This window comes from Exophiala bonariae, assembly GCF_035927105.1.
Source record: "Exophiala bonariae strain CCFEE 5792 chromosome Unknown scaffold_7, whole genome shotgun sequence".
In the NCBI taxonomy this organism is placed as follows: Eukaryota; Fungi; Ascomycota; class Eurotiomycetes; order Chaetothyriales; family Herpotrichiellaceae; genus Exophiala; species Exophiala bonariae.
In genome coordinates this window covers 199,574-216,582 of record NW_027042482.1, presented here as the reverse complement: position 1 = coordinate 216,582, position 17,009 = coordinate 199,574, and the positions used below count along the sequence as shown (strand labels likewise).

Here is a 17,009-nt window from a genome sequence, read left to right as displayed (position 1 = left end):
TGCACGAGACATCGAACCGGGCGATCCGAGCTCGCGTGCACAAGATCTAAATACTACCTGGCTTGGGAGAGATTGCTAATGGAATGGATATCTAGCCTCTTCGGATTCCTACTCGGCACCACTCTCGCAGGAGCCTCAGTGTACTATTATATCCTGGAGGAATACAAGGTCTCCAATGAATTGTTGACGGAAGATATCTATGTAGGTGGCTCTCACCAATCCCTCCAGGATCAGCGCATGTGGAGTCATCAGACAGAAGCAAGAAAGCCTGTAATGGGAACAGCCCGCCTACGTCGGATCGAGATATCCTACTTGTTCACGACAACTAACAAATTGTCCAGGCTCTCCAAGCAGCTATCCAAAGACTTCACTCGTACGTCTCAGAACTGGAGAACAGAGTCGAGCAACAATCGAAATAGGCCAGACCTCTCGAAGCCAAAGCTGGGTAGTAGACAAAAACGGATGACATCGGGGGATTTCGAGTCTTGCTTTCAACGGACTGCGCGGGTTTTCCTGGAATCGCACATACATCAGATATCCCGTCCCACCTCCATATTTGAGCGTTGTAAAACAAAATATTTCTTGTCGTTGATCTCGATTCATCGGTCCTTTCGCTGCATTTCGTCTTGTCCATCGAGCTGTTCATCAAGTTCTGGGAGAACATTTAGCCACGGGCTATGCTTCGTGTTCAATTATGCCAGCAGACATGGACGAGACCTGCGTGAACCACGATATGCCCTTCTCAATTTCTTCTCCGATCTCCACTTCATTCCACTAACGGAAATGATGATTCTCAGACCCTGGTCGCGTGTCATGTGAAGACAGAGGACCATCAAACATGTGCCAGTCCGAGGTGTGCTTCTGACAACATTAGGTTACGAGAAAGGAATGCTAGTCACGGGCTGTTCCATTTCGATATAGCATTGAAAAGACCTCACCTAGTTGATTCCTCTAGGTGGCGACGATCTCATCAGCTTTTCTAACCTCGAAATTCCAGCCAGAACGCTTCCCCCAGTACTGAGATTTCCCTTGTGATGGGTTCATGATGATGAAGGGTTGAGCATCGGGCTCGGCATATTTCTTTCTCCATTCAACACCTTCTCTTCGCCGTAGAGCTCGGCGCCCCGCATATTTGCGAGCATCTGAACTCGGAAACCAATCGTGACATCGGTTCTGGGACGAGATAACTACGTCAGTACATAATCATATCAGCATCGCGAAACGACTGGATCGCGGCGTGCTGACGATGATTATATCAACGAAAAGCTCGTTGCAATGACGCGCATTCCAGATACAAAGCACTTTATATCCATGACCGCACTTGCATTTTGCACCTGTACCTTTCGACTGGGGCGGCCGTCTTAGGTAAGAAGCAACCTCGATCAATTTAAGTTCCTACCTACCCAATGAAAACGTGAGTCTGATCATCTAGGCGACAAACAGTCAGCACCCAGTTCGTGATCAAGGCTCTTCGATTGTGATCTATACTCGGCACACCTGCCAGCGCGAAAAGGCATTCGAATCATTCTCCTGATCGATCTAGATGGCTGACAGGAATTTGTCCCGCCTTCTCCAGCCGCTAGTCCTGTTATGAGAGTCGCATCTCATGCATTTGGGACATAGACCTGGAACGCACAAGCACAGCATCCCAACACTACAGCCTTGATGACAAAGACTATTCGATACAGCGTGTCCGAAGCTCCGAAATTCACAAATTTGTATGTGGACGCGGGACTCAAGGGCTCTCCTAGGTCAGCACGGCCGTTCCTGATGTACCATCACGGCCACCTACTGACGTAAGGTCCAGAAGCCGCTCAAAGGTTGACGGCTGTTTCCCTCGAAGCCGTGAGACACCCATAATGCTAGACTAGAGCGAGAGGTTCTCTGGCCGAGTTTCACAGGCATATTGAGGTGTACAAAGCATTCGTTGTGAGAATAGCGACAACACACAGAATCACCAGGAAAGTCAATGATCCGGCAGCTTCGGGTCAGATTTGGTTTCGGCCATTGGCTTGCGGTACAATGGATAGGATGACCAGTGGATCTCAACTCAGTCATGTTCATAAGGTGTGAAGCCAACGAGGAGCTTTCCTCATCTGGAGGAGCAGATTTTCGTGCCACGCCAATGGATCAAGGAAGCCATACTATAAAGATGCGTTGTGTTCAGCACATATTCAGAATCGGAAAGGGTCACAGTCACTTGGAAATCTATTCGATTGTGCCGATTGCTCTGCCAATCCACGTGTTTTGACGACAAGGCGGTTGCTTCGAATACAATACTTCACCTGTGAGGCTCACCATGGGCCGCCGAACGCTTCGTGTGGGAATCGTGGGCGCAGGCCTCGGTGGACTGGCGGCTGCGATTGCAATCGCAAGAGCCGGCGCTAACGTGACGGTCCTTGAGGCTGCCACGGAACTTGGAGAGATCGGAGCCGGGATACAGGTAGATTCTCTCCAGGTCTAACCATCGCACGAGGGCTAAACCATGATTGCAATTCTGTAGATGCTACCCAATGTGTCTCGCTTCCTCATTCGTTGGGGAGTAGACAAAATCATCAGCGACGAGTTGGTTGAGCACCACGAATGCTGTACGTGGGCTGGTCCTGAACCGACACTGGTCGCACGATCCGATCCCAAGCTTCTGGCTAAACAGGCCGGATTCCCTTGGTAAGTGGCATTCAAACCTATTACGTTTACTGAGAGAGGCATTTTGACTGACGACCTAGGTGGATGGTGCGTCGTGATCATCTACACGCGGGCTTGACCAAGTCAGCAAAAGAGCATGGAGCAAAAATCATTCTCGGTGCTCGGGTGGTCAAGATGGAAGAGGTTGGAGACACCGTCAAAATCCAGTCACACGGCGGACAGTCGTACGGCTTCGACATGGTCATTGGAGCTGATGGCATCAACTCGTTTGTCCGCGGTCAGCTGTTCCCAGAGGCCATGCCGATTGCTACATCCAAAGTGGCCGCATATCGAGGCGTTCTCTCGTGCAAGCAGATCTTGGCTGAGATCCCGGAGGCGCGGACTTTTCTCCGTGGCACCATGGATGTCTCGTCTGGTCCGAGGGGATACATCGTGATGTACCCCATTAGTGGAGGGAAGGAGCTCAACATCGTGACGGCCTTCTGTAAGGATGACTATGTCACGAAGCCCGAAGACGCCGACATCGAGGAGTTCCGAGGTTACTATCAGGACTATAGCCCGGTAGTCCAGAAGATCCTCAAGTTGGTCAATTACACCCAACGGTGGCCGCTGTTGCAACTGCCCCCAATGAAGTCGTGGTCAAACGAGAAACACAACATCGTGCTCATGGGCGACGCCGCCCACTGCATGCAGAACCACATGGCGCAGGGCGCCGCCACAGCCATTGAAGACGGCGCCTTCTTGGGTAGGGTGATCTCCGAGGTCGTGAGGGGCACTCTCAGCGTGTCACAGTGCGTCGAGCTCTACGAACAGCGCCGCATGCCCAAGGCGTATCTCAAACAACAGATCTCCTTCATGTCAGGCCTCATGAACCTGGCCGAGGAGAGCATCGAGCAGCGCAACGCCGCCTCGCAGCCGGAAATCCGTGCGCTGCAGGAGAACTCGCTCCAGCCCGCACCGCCGTCCCCGACCTACCGCTCATGGCAATACTACTCCAGTGCAGAGTCCGCGCCGAATATCTTCTACTATGACGCCGAGGGAGATGCGGACAGCGCGGTGTGGGAGTATCTCATGAGTCAGGGCACGCCGTCGAAAGCGAACTTTCTGACTGACACTTTGAAGAAGTATTGGTTGGGGTTCTTACATGACAACGGCGTTGTCGCTGGCGGTGCAAACGGTGTGTGTGTCGTTCCCGGGATGGAAGAGGTCGACCATGAAAAGTTTGGCAATGGCCTGTAAGGGTTCATTGCTTTCATGGAGTAGAAAAGCAGTTGAATATCCGAGTGTCGAAAAATCTAGGTAGATATTGTTAAGATTCTGTGCAATGCTAGATTTGACGGAATGTCATAGCTTTGAGAAGGACGAGGTGGTCGTTCAGAGCTACATGAATTTAACTGTACCCGTCTGTAAAACATTTACCAAGGCCAGAATCGCACATATCAGCCCCTGCTCCTTCTTGGACCATTCACTTCAACTTATACATCATTAAAGCTGCTCATGCTTGATACTGCGTGTATTTTACCGTTCTATATTATCTTTACTAGTAGTTGCGGCTCTTTCGCTGTCGGAGCAGAGTGAGTGAAGTATACTCACCTCACTTTTGAAGAAAAAGAAAAAATGCAAAAAAGTAAATTGCCTCCGTTGAGAGTTGAACTCAAGACCTCGGCATCAACTGTAGGATGCTACTAGTGCCGCGCTCTACCAACTGAGCTACAAAGGCAGGATCGGCTGAATCGCCCGCTGGTGGGTGATTGTTGGGGGCATTTGAAATTGTTAAAAATATAACTGTGCAAGATTGGTGTGGAGCTGAAGTCTCCAATGAGCTTAGCGTTAGGTCTAGCCCGCTTCGGTATCTAGCTATGCAGGTAACTAGAGCAGGAGCTAGCGCACGCTTAAACGCTTGAGCTAGAATAGAAATCTCGTTGGGCGTGATTCAGTGGAAGCTGGTCAAGCTTCGATGTCGACAACAGAACCCTTACTAAACTAAATACCTGAATCGAATACAATATAGAGGGTGACAAGGTGCTTGAGGACATCGGCCAGTGTACACCGTAAATTGTAGATTTCTACTTGGTACCCCGTCCGTATTGGGGCAGCAAGAGACCCTGAATATTCAATGGACGAATTCCCGAATCGACATTTCTGTTCCGAATAGAGCTCGAACAAGAATTCACTACAGCCAGTATACCCGCGCAACAACAATACTGCAGCTGCCAACATTAGAATTGATGAGTCATGTGCAGGCACAAGCATCGCTGTTGAAGTCAATATCAGCAGCGCTCTCTCGAGGAAACTGCAGACCTGTTGTATTGTGAGAAAGCGTCTTGTTGCTATGTCGGTTTTGTAACCACTATCCACCAACATAGCCAGGGCCCTACCTGTGGAACCCGTGAATCTCTTGCTCGAAAATTTGCTAGGAGGGAGGGGTTGGAAAGTCACATGGAGAATGTCAGCACGAGAGTTGACCGGCCTCGAACGATATACGGAAAATTGGGCAGAGTGCAAAAGGCGATTCAAACACCCTGTTTCTGCAATCGTACCTATAACCGATTGACGAACCTTCCATTCTCTCGGACGACCCGTGCCCGAGCCCAATCGGGCCATTGCAATGGGCGCGCCCATCTCGAGGCTCAATGGCACACTCCTTTCTGGCAGATCAGTAATCCGGGAGAGCGCCGGCCACGTGGACGACGGCTCATGATTCAGTGACAGCGAGCGACTACTCCTTCTAGAGCCCAGCTGGGGAGACCATGTCTGGCCCCTCTCCCAGAAACGTATGCACACAGGATGTGACTGGTTAGAGGAATCGAGGTCGTGTCTACCAAACCAAGCTCGTATCGGCCACATTTCCCCTGAGACACTCTAGCCATTCTGTCGTGAGGCAAGCGTATCATTGGCCGACGGAGTTTGCGCGCGGACGTGTGCCAGTTAGTGAATCCTTTGAGTAGTCATTTTCTCAGGGCTCAGGGAGGGACCTTGAGTTCTAGCGGAAGTCTCTCATGCTTGCCATCAGGAGAGTTCTTTGAGAATTAGCAACCCCTGAACGTATTTTTTCTTCACTTTCCACATATGAGATTGCCGAATGCGTTGCTGTTGCTCGTTGGCGTAATCTATCGATGAGGACGCTCCGGTATAGTACGGTATGCTGATAGACGCGGCCGAGCGGCCGATCACACTAGCACCCGGCCGTTACCCTTCTGTACACGGTTCATGGATACCGGAAGTTCCTGATACGAGGTACATGTAGTCCACCTCAAAGGCTGTATTCGATTTGGTCACTTTGAAGCCTGGGGATGAAACAGTGGGTACCATCCGTGCATGGGTCTGTCTCCTTCTTGCTCATCAGGACGAGATCGAAAGGTATGTGATAACTTCGGGCATTAAGCGCTCCTGATTGCCGATGTGTATTGCATCTGGGAGGTGGTGAACGATGAGAGTCCCGTTGACCAACCAAATTATCTCTGAAAGGCGACCATATCCCACGGATTGCCAAAGGCCATGCTCAGGCTGACCGAAGTCAACGAGATTAATTTTCAGGGTCCTGGATAAAACAGTGGAACATGCGCGGAATCTCTCTTCACTGACCCGGCCCCAACAATGCCAAGATTCTGAGTGATTGATAGTGATAGAAATATTGATGTCGCTTCATTGATACTCAGTACAAGCCTCCCAAGCAAGATCAGTGGAACGTACAGTAGCAGGGTGGTTGAAGGTGGTTGAAGGTGCAAGAAAATAAGCTGTGCTGAATCACTAGTTGCAACTAGCCTTCCACGCTAACGCCAAGATGGTGTAGTCCAGATACTAACTTGACGACGTGGCCGGAGTTTTGCCGGCCAGAAGTTCTCCAACTGAGGCACTTTCACCAGTGACGGTGACCTCGCGTTGTTAACCACAAATATTTCATCGCTGCCACCACAGTCAACATGCCTTTGATAGAGGAGCTTCCTACCAACGCGACCGTACGGCCTTCGCACGGCTGGACTTATGTTGCCGACAGTGGAACTGGGACACCTCTCCCCACTGCCCCTCTCAAATCGCGAAAGCGTGGCCGCGACGCCGGTGCCGCTATAACTACACAAGCGGCCCAGAGGCTATCTGCAAAACAAGAGAAAGCAATACAACAGCGCCTGAACGACCTGGCAAAGGAGAACCACAGAGACGTACACATTCCTATACTGAAACGAGAAGGCGGCCGAGTAGGCAAGGAGCGCAAGACCACCCAGAATGTCCGCAGGATCCTGGCTTACAGCAGGACCTTCCAACATTACTTGGCGGACGAGGAGGCGGGTGCGAATGTCTACGGCAGTGCTGGGGTTGTTACTGCGACGTCTACTTCGGCCACTCACTCTGGACAGGCATCTGGTGGACGAACAGATTCGAAGAAGAAAGGGACAGTCAACGAATCATCAAAAACCGCACAAAAGAAATCTCAACCTCCGGCCCCTAAACGGGCGGGGTCGCTCAAGCAAACAGCACCTGGGCAGGTACCATCCACTCTCGTGAAGAAAGAGAAATCAGAGACGGGGGAAGATGTTCGCACGAGCCAAGCACCAGCGTCCTCCTCGTCTCCTACATTAGTATCCAAGTCACCCACGAGCTCGATGCACAAATCACCACAACAAAAACAGTCTCAACAACAATCCTCGCCATCTACAACTACTCTCGCGCCCAATTCGCAGCCGCCCTACGACCCTGCGCTGGACCACGACCCCCTCCTCAAAACCCTAGACCTGCCCAGAATGCCTTCGGAACGTCTCATGGCCACTCTCCTCGCAGAGCCCCCGCTCAGCTATACAGCCGCGCGCGCAAAACCGCTCGATGATACCTCGAGCACCAGAGGCGGCAGCAACATTCTTCTTGCAAAACCACCCCGATACTTCTGTGCTATTTGTGGCTATTGGGGAAAAGTCAAGTGTAAGAGAGGGTGTGGTGAGAGGGTTTGTGGTATCATGGAGTGTTGGAAGGCACATGCAGGGGTTTGCACCATAAGTGCCTACTGATCCGGTGAACCCTGCTATTTCCTGCTGTGGTGTTGCTTTTATTCCTGCGTTTTAGCGAGCGAGGTTGGCCTCTATCTTTTTGACACGTCCACGTCCTCCGTGTCTTCCACGAGTACAGATACTCAGTATTACCCAGTTACGCGCCTCAGTGGTAGAATAAACCCATTTGGCACAAAGAAAAGATCGGCCCTTAGCGCAAAACTAGACCGATTGTGCAGGTTTTGTTTCGCACACCTGGTACGCCCAAACAGGTGTCTACATTTGTGGTAAAGCTCCAGCATCACTCGTCAATTATCATTGCCATCATACCATGTGTCGCCATCCATTGTACGCGTCTCTCATACTCGTTCGCTGCAATTGGGCACAAAGTTAGTTCTTACAAATAACTTCCCAATATTGAACGTTTCGGCCCCCCAATTTGCCGAAAGCCATTTATGGCTTACCAAAGCTATTCGGCGCTCTATCTCCTGGAGCCACATAGACCACATATGCCGGTATCCCCTGCATTCAGGTACCCCGTCGACCCCTCTCTACATACTTCGCTCTTACACGACCAGTGGCGTGGGTCCTTGTCCGGATCGATGACATGTGAACACGCCAAGCACGTCGCACTTTGGGTCGGATTGTCAAGCGAGCATATCTGACAGGTGATTACATCGGTATGCAAAGGGCGTAATGAGTGTGGAGTAGGCTTCTCTCGGTCGTTACTCTCCTGCCCATGCGGAGGTTGTGGATCTCCAGATGAAGGTGTGGCGATAAATGTAATGCTCTTCGGCGATGAGTAAGTACGAGGTTCCGTGGAGGTAGGGTGAATTGACCTGTCGATCATCGACCGCTTGATCGTTCCTTCTTGTGGAGAAGCCAAGCTTGTTGAGCCTGAAGGAGCAACACCCATATGCTTACACGACAAGCTTCTTGGTGAAAGTAAAACTTTGTATGGGGGCGGAATGTGATCGTTCGGGAACGTCCTCTTACTAGTCGTATCCAAACCAGTGACCGGCGAACACATTGACCCCAAGCTCTCCGAGTCTGCCAGTAACTGGTCTTGGTGGCTCTTGGTGTGGCTCTCTGCAGGTGTTATCTTGCGTTTGGCCTTCACACCACCTGTGCTGCCTGTGCTGCCTGTGTCCCGGCCATCGTCTCCACCCGCAACCTGGGATATCTTCGCTTCTTGGAACGAACTGTGGCCGTCAGGACTCCGCAGGCCTGTTTCTGCGGTTTGTGAAATTGGTTTGAAATAACGATGTAGATTTTCGAGCTCGGTCATTTCATGCTTGACGTTGGTATCGTCTGCATCCTCCTCGCCACAAACCCTCACCATCCCCTGACCCCTGGCGTCGACAAGTCTTTTCCCATTCAGGTCCATGGCGTCTTCCAGCCCCACATCCACAACATCCTCATAGTCGTCATCATCATCACCACTGTCTTCAGGTTTCGGGAGATCATTGATTTCGGTAGACTTGTTGGTTTCGAATCTCGCCAGTGCCGCCGCAGCTCGCAATTCTCGGCCTCTCTTGCTTTGGGCAACACGTGGCTTCCCACCAACAGGCCCTCTGCGAGAGATCTCCAGCGCCAGCCGTCGATCTTCGTCTTCTCCCAAGGCCACTCCGTTCTTTCCAAACTTGCGCTCTATCCGACGTTCGTTCTTCTCCTTCCAGGTCATCTTGGAGCTATCTTGTGCACCACCGGCTTTCCGCTTCCTTCTTCGACTGCGATACGTGCCGCCACACAAGGGCAAACCCTCAAGTTCTTGACTGCTGAGGATATTGTTGCCCATGACAGCACCCATCTCGCTGAGCGTCCTACCGCTGCCCCAGAATCCCTCTCCCGTGTAGCCCTTTGCCCAAAGAGCTTTCATCTCCACGGCATATTGATTTCTCGTCTGCCAAAACAATTTGCCATGGTTCATATGAGAATTGTGGGCCAGTTCGTGCATCATGACCATCTGAACCATGTTGAAAGGAACCCAGCCACCGGACTTACTCCGCAGAACTAATTGAATTATCTCTCCGTTATTGAAGTTCCGTCCAATGAATTCCGGGTTGGGCTCATACTCTTCGAGGGTCGTCACGGAGAGGTAGTGTTGCTTCATCAGCGGTAGACATTGGGCGGCGATTGCACGAAGAAATGTGTCAGCCAGGTCGTATTCCGCCTGCTCAGAAGGCGGCCGCCTCAAAGGCTTGATGAAGACGACGCGGTCATTTGGGTGAGAAGATTTCTGGTGATTGAGGCGCAATGTGTTCAGAGGCATGACTAGTGGGTCAGCGTCACGGCTGATAGAATAATCATCAACTTAAATATGGAGTCTTGACTCAGATCGTGGCAATATCAATTTAAGCCCCCATGGTGTCCTTGCGGCCGCTCGCCACTTGAAAAGATGACGGGCAAAACGATGATGAAGATTAAATTCCGGCGGGGCATAATTGAGCGACGCGACCGCGTAAAGTGCCATGGGGAGGGGGAAGGTTGCGCGAAATCACGTGAGTGGCTGACACTGAGACGCTAATCTGAACATTGCTAGTGTGCTCGAATCAAATGCCGAGGTTCAATCTCATGACTGGCATTCTCAACCAGTTGAACCTCATACGACTTGTACCACTTTTGTGGTCGGTCTCCGCAAAGAAGACAGCCGGCGACAAGACGGGGAATATGCGGGGATTATTCTTTCTGATTACTTCTTGAGGAGTGAAGTTTCCTCCATTTGTGATATATGAGCCACCGAAGAAGAGCAAACGTAATCCAAATCTCATAAACACCTGAGTTGCTCCGAACAGCGTCGCCAGGATTATATCATGTCAGGACCCAAAGCCTCGTCTTCGACCGCCGGCTTCTTCCAGGCCTTGCCGGTCGTACCACCGCAGTACAATGCATCTTCGACCAATCAAGTCAAGCACGATCTTTCAGACGATACTGTCTTCTCACGAATACTTTCCATTTACCTTCCCCGGCCACTCCCCAATCATGTCAGCACTCAGCTCCACAACTTTTCCAGACTTGTCCTCGCCCCTTCCACACTACAACAAACGGTCGATTGTGACACGGACCTACCTACTTTGAGCCCTTTGACCACGTTTGGCGAGGAGAACAAAGTTTCTCCGCTACGGACGAGTGAGGGATGGCGGGCACTGAAACGGATTGAGACGGAGGCAGGCGTGGTCGGTAACGGCTATCCACAATCGAGGTTTGAACAGAAGTTCAATCGAAGAACCCATCAATTCTCGACTCTACATCTATGGCATGGTTCCGCCGCCGTCGCGACATGCCCCATGGCTATGACGGACGGGGCGGCGGTCCTCCTTCGACGCCATCTCAATGACCCTGATGGTGACCAACCCGGCCGAGGGAAGGTCTTTTCCGAGTCGTACCAGCGTCTCATCTCGTTGGATACCAATTATTCCTGGACAAGTGGACAGTGGATGACCGAAAGGAGTGGAGGCAGCGATGTGCGAGGCACGGAAACAGTGGCTCGACGGCTCACTCAAGTCGAAGTCCAACACGATATCAAAGCAGGGCGGGACACGGACGCCGTCGGCCTCCCACTAGGGCCGTGGTTGATCGATGGCTTCAAATGGTTTTCGTCCGCCACAGATGCCGATATGGCTGTTCTTCTGGCCCAGACGAGCACCGGGTTGAGTGCTTTCTACGCCCCACTGCGACGACGGACAGGGAATCTCACATCCACACCACCGGAGACACTCACCACCCAAACAGATGACAACCGAACCGAGATGAACGGCGTGAGGATTCAACGATTGAAAAACAAACTCGGCACCAAAGGCGTGCCCACGGCCGAGCTGGAGCTCAAGTCTATGCGAGCCTACCTGATCGGCAGCGAAGGCCAGGGCGTCAAGGAAATCAGCTCGATCCTCAACATCACGCGCCTCCACACCGCCTCCGGCGCGAACGGCGCATTGGCTCGCGGCCTCGCGGTCAGTCGCGCGTACACCAAGGTGCGCAAGGTGCGCGGGCAGGTCCTGTCCGCCAACCCGCAGCACCTGGCATGGATGGCTGGCGAGACGGTCAAGTACCGCGCCAACGCCCACTTGGTGGCGCTGAATGTGGCGCTGCTCGGCGCGAGCGAGCAGGGCCAAGAAGCCGTCACCGGCACCCGAGCCGCATCGGTCTTGATCCCAGAAGGAAAAACCCAGATCGAAATGCTGCTCCGCCTGCTCACGCCGGTGATGAAGGCCCAGGTGTCGCTGAACGGCGTGTCCGGTCTGCGGGCGTGCATGGAATCCCTCGGGGGCGTCGGATACTGCGAGAACAACGAGGACGGGGGCGTGATGAACATCGCGCGACTGCTGCGGGACTGCAACGTCAACACCATCTGGGAGGGCACCACGAGCGTCATGGCCGAAGACGTGCTGAGAGTCCTGCTGGCGAAGCCCAAGAACCCGAGACCCAACAACGAAAAGAGCCCCCCACCAGGTCCCAGCGCCATCCTCGCCAGCACGCTCGGAGCATGGTCACGCACCGTGCTCGCGCACGTGGCCAAGCACGCTCTCCCCGCGCGCACATTCCAGAACGAGATCGAGATCGTCGAGACGCGGTACCGCGCGCTGGACGAGTTGATCCGCGATCCCGGCGACGGCCAGGAACTGCACTGGCGCGGACGGGAGGTGCTCGAGGCCGTCGAGGCCGTCGCTTGCGCTTGCTTACTGCTCTTCGACGCCGCGGTCGATCAGGACGAGGCAAGCGTTGCGGTTGCCCGCCGCTGGGTCAAGGGCTTCGTCGCATTGCCGAGGGATAGGCTTTACAAGGAGAAGAACTTCGACTGGCGTGGGGAGGTCAGGCTTGACAGGCTGATCTTCCTTGGCGCTGGTGGAGATCGTGCTGGTGAGTCCCTCGATGGCTCTGTGGTGCAGTCGAAGCTGTGAGAGAGGATGATGTTCTTGACAGGGTAGCTAATGCCAATGCTTGCATATTTCCCATGACACGACTAAAAAATAATTTATGCCGTATGACTACGTTTCTCCCGTCAAAACCCTATACACTGCAACGTGGAAAAACTCCGACACTTTACTCAGCCAACGCACTCACCAACTCTTCCCACAAATCCAGCGAACGGTGAAAAATTTGGTGCCACCGGCCCCGTGACGGGTCCTGGCGCGGTCACCGTGGGCACGACGAGCACGAGATCTCCTGTTTCCATCCACTCCACAGTGCTAACAAATCGGAATGTGATCCTGATACTCTTCGCAGAGGCCCGCACAGTGCCTTCCCCTTCTTTCTTAGTCATTACACGCGTGTTCGTATCTTCGTCTTCATCGCTGTCAAATTCGAATACCTCGTGCTCCGACTGCGCCGCACCGTCGTCGTCATTCCTTACATCATCCCTCTCATCGTCTAGGGCGACAGCGGTCACTTTAACGGCAGCGCGGACGCTGTTCACGTACACTAATGCATGTCCACCGAGTATCAGTGGTGGAGAATTCATCTGTGCAAAGTCTGTGGACGGGAAGGTTGCCGAAAATGAACGGTAACCCATAGGGTCTTGGCGTTCGTGGCCTGAGGATGTCGAAGCGATGAGGACCATTCCCTTTCTTGCCTTTTGGAGGGTTCTCTGTTGAATTTGATCCAGAGTTGCCAGTTCAACGCCGATTGTTCCAGTTTCGCCCTGTTGCAGCTGACTAACAGGAAGCCGAAGATTACGGAGTGACACGATCCGGACGGACAGAAGCGGTCCGCTCATGTCTGACGAGTGAAAAGCACCCCTGGGGTTGCCCTTGGGTGAGTAAGCTGTGGAGATGAGGCTTGACGCACTGTCGATCTGCACGCCCTCACTCAGCGGGTAAGACGATACCTGCAGCCGTGGCGGGACTGAACTGGGAATGAAGTTGGATTCTGAAGATATAGGAAACGGTCCGAGCTTCAAGACGCTTCCCACGGACACAGCCCCAGCCGCGACGTGCCCACAGAGTACAACTCCATCACGCCGCAGCATGTCATCTTGCTCTGCAGAGTACACCCTCGAAGGAGGAATGCTAAAGACCTCGTCGACATGAAAGAGTGCTGACTCACTTGACCGATGCATCCGGGAGGAAGGGCTGGTTCCGAAGGATTCTGCTGGGTTCAAAGACCGGAACAGAGCATGTAATTTACTGATACCAGAACCACTGACAGCACTTGTCATGACAATCGGAACACAAGTTTGTATGCCGGTGTCAGACATGGAGCTCACGAGAGATTCTATTTCAGCCACATCTGTGGCCTTGATCGCCTGTAGGTACCGGAGCATATCGCCGCCTTCCAGAGCAGGCATTGGTCCTGCTGTACTGCTGAGCATCACTGGTTTCCGGCCAGCCGCTTTCAGCACAGAGAGGACTTGCGCCAGAACACTTCGTAGGCCAGACCTGTTTGCGAGGTCCATTTTGGTGATCGCAATGATGAGGGGTAATTGCAACCGCAGACAAAGGTCTAGATGTGACTCTGAGATATCTGTCGTGTTCTTCGTGCCGCTGACTTTACTAGTACCTCGATCCATATTGATTGAAGCACCAGTATCGCCGGTTCCCACGTTCTGGATAGGCTCGTTCGCGGCGACACAGAGCACAGTCCAGGCAGGTTTCCATGAGATCAATGCCCGAAAAGTAGATTTCGCAAAACGCGGCAGACCGGGAGAGTCCGAGATGAAGACCAATCGTTCCGAGAGATTGTGGATATCTACCCATGATGAGACGTCCCCAGACGCATAGTTCACCACCAAACTAGAGCCAGGACCGTCTTCGGCATATCCCACGAGTTCCTGCGCCACTGAGCTTGTGATCCCGCAGGCAATCTCATGTCTATGCTTGAGCAAAGAGAGTCGGCTTTTCCCTCGGCCGTTATCGAGAACTGATGTGGACAGAGTCCCCAACAAAGACGACTTGCCAGCGCAGCTGGCTCCGATTATGGTGACTCGGATTTGCTCTGTCGGGGGTTTCCCAAGTACCGGGTCCATGAAACAGTCCGACGTGAGGGCAGCTTTGGGATCAGCAGCCGCATGCCTCGGATTCGAAACCTCAGGCTTCCTGGCATCTGGGTGAACGAGAACTTCGGCGACCCAGAGTTGATCCTGTCGCATCAGGCCGTGTCCACTGTCACCACCATCGGCGTCAACCCATTCACAGGGGCCAACAGCTACCTTTCGCAGGACTTTGGTCACACATCCCAGACTGGCAGCCATGGCTCGTAAGTTGTGCAAACTTTCTTGCAATTCATCCTCCAACAATCCTTCCAATGTGCCATCGTCGGCAATTCCAATCTCATAGAGTGCGCCTTGACTCTCCTCGAGCCCTGGTAGAAGTTTCGCAGGACGATCTGGAACCCCTAGCTTGGGAGTGGCTTCGGGGAGCAAAGGCAACACCAGATCCGCGTTTGAGGAAGAATGGAATGGAGACGACTGCTGTAATCGCCACAGAAGTTGAGTGGTCAACTGATGCAATCTATTTTGGCGTGCCTGTGTAGACGGGTGGGCCGTGGGCCTATCCAGCGGTGATTCACCCATCGAGTGTGACTGGGTGGCGACTGACTCGGAACGAAGTTTCCGCCTTGGGCGTAGAAGGAGGTGGAGTTTGTATTCCGTAGGACCATCGTGTCGTTCGGCCTCGAGTTTGAGCGTGCCAGGAAGGGCTCTTATATGTCCCGGGGCGGACTCATCGACTAGCGGCAATACCTGGGGGGTGGACGTCCCTGGGGTTGACCATGGAGAGTGGATGCGGGCAGGTTCATCCTGATATGTAAAAATCGAAGCCATGGGGATAAGATATCTTGTGTCACGCAGATACCTCGGTCAGAGACGCAGTCTACCTGTTGTGCCGCCGTGAAGATATGTGTAGAATAGTTCGAGATGATTGAGATAATAGCCTGGTGTCGGTATGAGAGTGGTACATGAGCTGAGACGTGTGCATTGTTGCGTTGATTGTGAATTGCTATGATGTAGTAGTTTCTCATTCAATGTCTTACTGTCAAGAGAGCAGAAAGCATCTTGAGTGAATTGCTCGATGATATGTGTAGGCGGATTACGAGATTCGAGTCACCTTGAAGTTCAAGTTGGAGGTCTGGAGGAAGGAGGCGGAGTGGTCTAGAAACGTGACTCCTTTCTCAACGACCACTTCTTGGCATTCAGTAGAGGCCGGCCTGAGGCAGCTACGACACGGCGACACGGCAGGTGCATGAACGTCTCTCACTGTTCGACTACCTAGATACTCCAACACTAACACCACGAAGAAGAGCAACATCAGCTCGTGGGAAAAAGTCATCTCATTCGTTCAAGGGTATCTCAGATATCTGTGGACTGGGGGCTTAACAAGGGACCAGCCAGATGTAGATGGACAAGCACTTGGATTCGTAAATCGGCTCCAAGCACGCTCAGATCCTCCCATCAGTCAATGATGGCGTGGCTCACAGGCGAGGTCTTTGTAGACTGGGGACAATAGCGTTGCGCAATGCTCGCCCTCGAACAAGACCATGCACCTTTATAACAGGAAAGGGTCGATAAAGAAAGATCGAATTCTGTTCACTTGTTCTTGTCTTCGCCCTCGGATACTTTCTCCCATTCACTGTCTGTGCTGATATAACCGGATCCTTCACCTTGACTACGTCGTCGTCGTACTGCTTCGGCACCATCGGATGCCCTCGGTTCTGCCGACGCCGAGGACGAATCCTTGGACCTGTCATGCGACAATCTTTGAGGCGGTGCCAGAGAGGTCGACTTGGCTGTTGTTGTCAGTGGCACAGGCAGGGCTGGTGGTTTGAGGACTGAGGGGGCGGGAGTGTTTTCGGTCTCGGTATCGCTGGCATTGTCGGGCTCTGGGCTCTTCTCTTTTTTGGCTTCACTTTCCTTTTGAATCTTTTGCTCTCGCGCAATCTCTACAGCAAACCAGTTGATGGAGTACCAGAGCCCGCCACATATGGTGGACAAGACGAGGAAGTGTAGAGAATATGTTGCGATAAGGAGGACGAAGAGGAGCAATTGAAGAGCGGCGAAGGCGGCGTTGGTCGCTATCAAAAGCGTCGGCGTCGGACCTGGGGTGAAGATGGAATTCCAGAGCTCCTCAAGAAAAGAAGCCATGTTGATCGTGGTGATGCCGCCGATCAATGTACACCGGAAGGTTGCCGTCTAAAAAATCGCGATGTTTTGCCCCGCACCCTTGTGATTGTTGACCTCCTCTCGGCTTGTCCACGGCGATCGGTGATTTATAGGGAAGTGGGAGAACAGTGTCAGAGGACAGGTGTACCTTTCTAACGCGCAGTTGGGACGGAGGCGCAAGAGCAGGACTGCAATGGTGGCATGGACTTTAACGATGGCTGGGGTGACCCCAACTTGAAAGCAGATACCAGGCGCCGAAGTATGTGCCAAGTCATGTGCCTGGGGCCTGCCTG

General features: G+C 52.8%; 5 protein-coding genes and 1 non-coding gene across 6 annotated transcripts; 3 read left to right on the top strand and 3 right to left on the bottom strand.

Annotated features, from left to right (window-relative positions):
* Positions 1 to 2,299: 2,299 nt before the first annotated feature.
* On the top strand, positions 2,300 to 3,885 carry LTR84_012101 (uncharacterized protein; the record flags this gene model as incomplete). Its single annotated transcript, XM_064855625.1, has 3 exons — positions 2,300 to 2,443; positions 2,504 to 2,667; positions 2,727 to 3,885. The coding sequence occupies 3 exons, from the start codon at positions 2,300 to 2,302 to the stop codon at positions 3,883 to 3,885; spliced, it is 1,467 nt and encodes a 488-aa protein (XP_064708285.1).
* Positions 3,886 to 4,279: 394 nt separating this feature from the next.
* LTR84_012100 lies at positions 4,280 to 4,366 on the bottom strand. The gene has a single exon. It is a non-coding gene; the product is annotated as a tRNA-Thr (tRNA).
* A 2,203-nt stretch (positions 4,367 to 6,569) lies between these two features.
* Positions 6,570 to 7,646, top strand: LTR84_012099 (uncharacterized protein; the record flags this gene model as incomplete). Its single annotated transcript, XM_064855624.1, has 1 exon — positions 6,570 to 7,646. One exon carries the CDS (start codon positions 6,570 to 6,572, stop codon positions 7,644 to 7,646), a length of 1,077 nt encoding a protein of 358 aa, XP_064708284.1.
* A 460-nt stretch (positions 7,647 to 8,106) lies between these two features.
* Positions 8,107 to 9,897, bottom strand: LTR84_012098 (uncharacterized protein; the record flags this gene model as incomplete). Its single annotated transcript, XM_064855623.1, has 1 exon — positions 8,107 to 9,897. One exon carries the CDS (start codon positions 9,895 to 9,897, stop codon positions 8,107 to 8,109), a length of 1,791 nt encoding a protein of 596 aa, XP_064708283.1.
* A 541-nt stretch (positions 9,898 to 10,438) lies between these two features.
* Positions 10,439 to 12,523, top strand: LTR84_012097 (uncharacterized protein; the record flags this gene model as incomplete). The annotated part of the gene is made up of 1 exon (XM_064855622.1): positions 10,439 to 12,523. One exon carries the CDS (start codon positions 10,439 to 10,441, stop codon positions 12,521 to 12,523), a length of 2,085 nt encoding a protein of 694 aa, XP_064708282.1.
* A 3,620-nt stretch (positions 12,524 to 16,143) lies between these two features.
* LTR84_012096 (uncharacterized protein) lies at positions 16,144 to 16,698 on the bottom strand (the record flags this gene model as incomplete). The annotated part of the gene is made up of 1 exon (XM_064855621.1): positions 16,144 to 16,698. One exon carries the CDS (start codon positions 16,696 to 16,698, stop codon positions 16,144 to 16,146), a length of 555 nt encoding a protein of 184 aa, XP_064708281.1.
* Between the last annotated feature and the right edge of the window lie 311 nt (positions 16,699 to 17,009).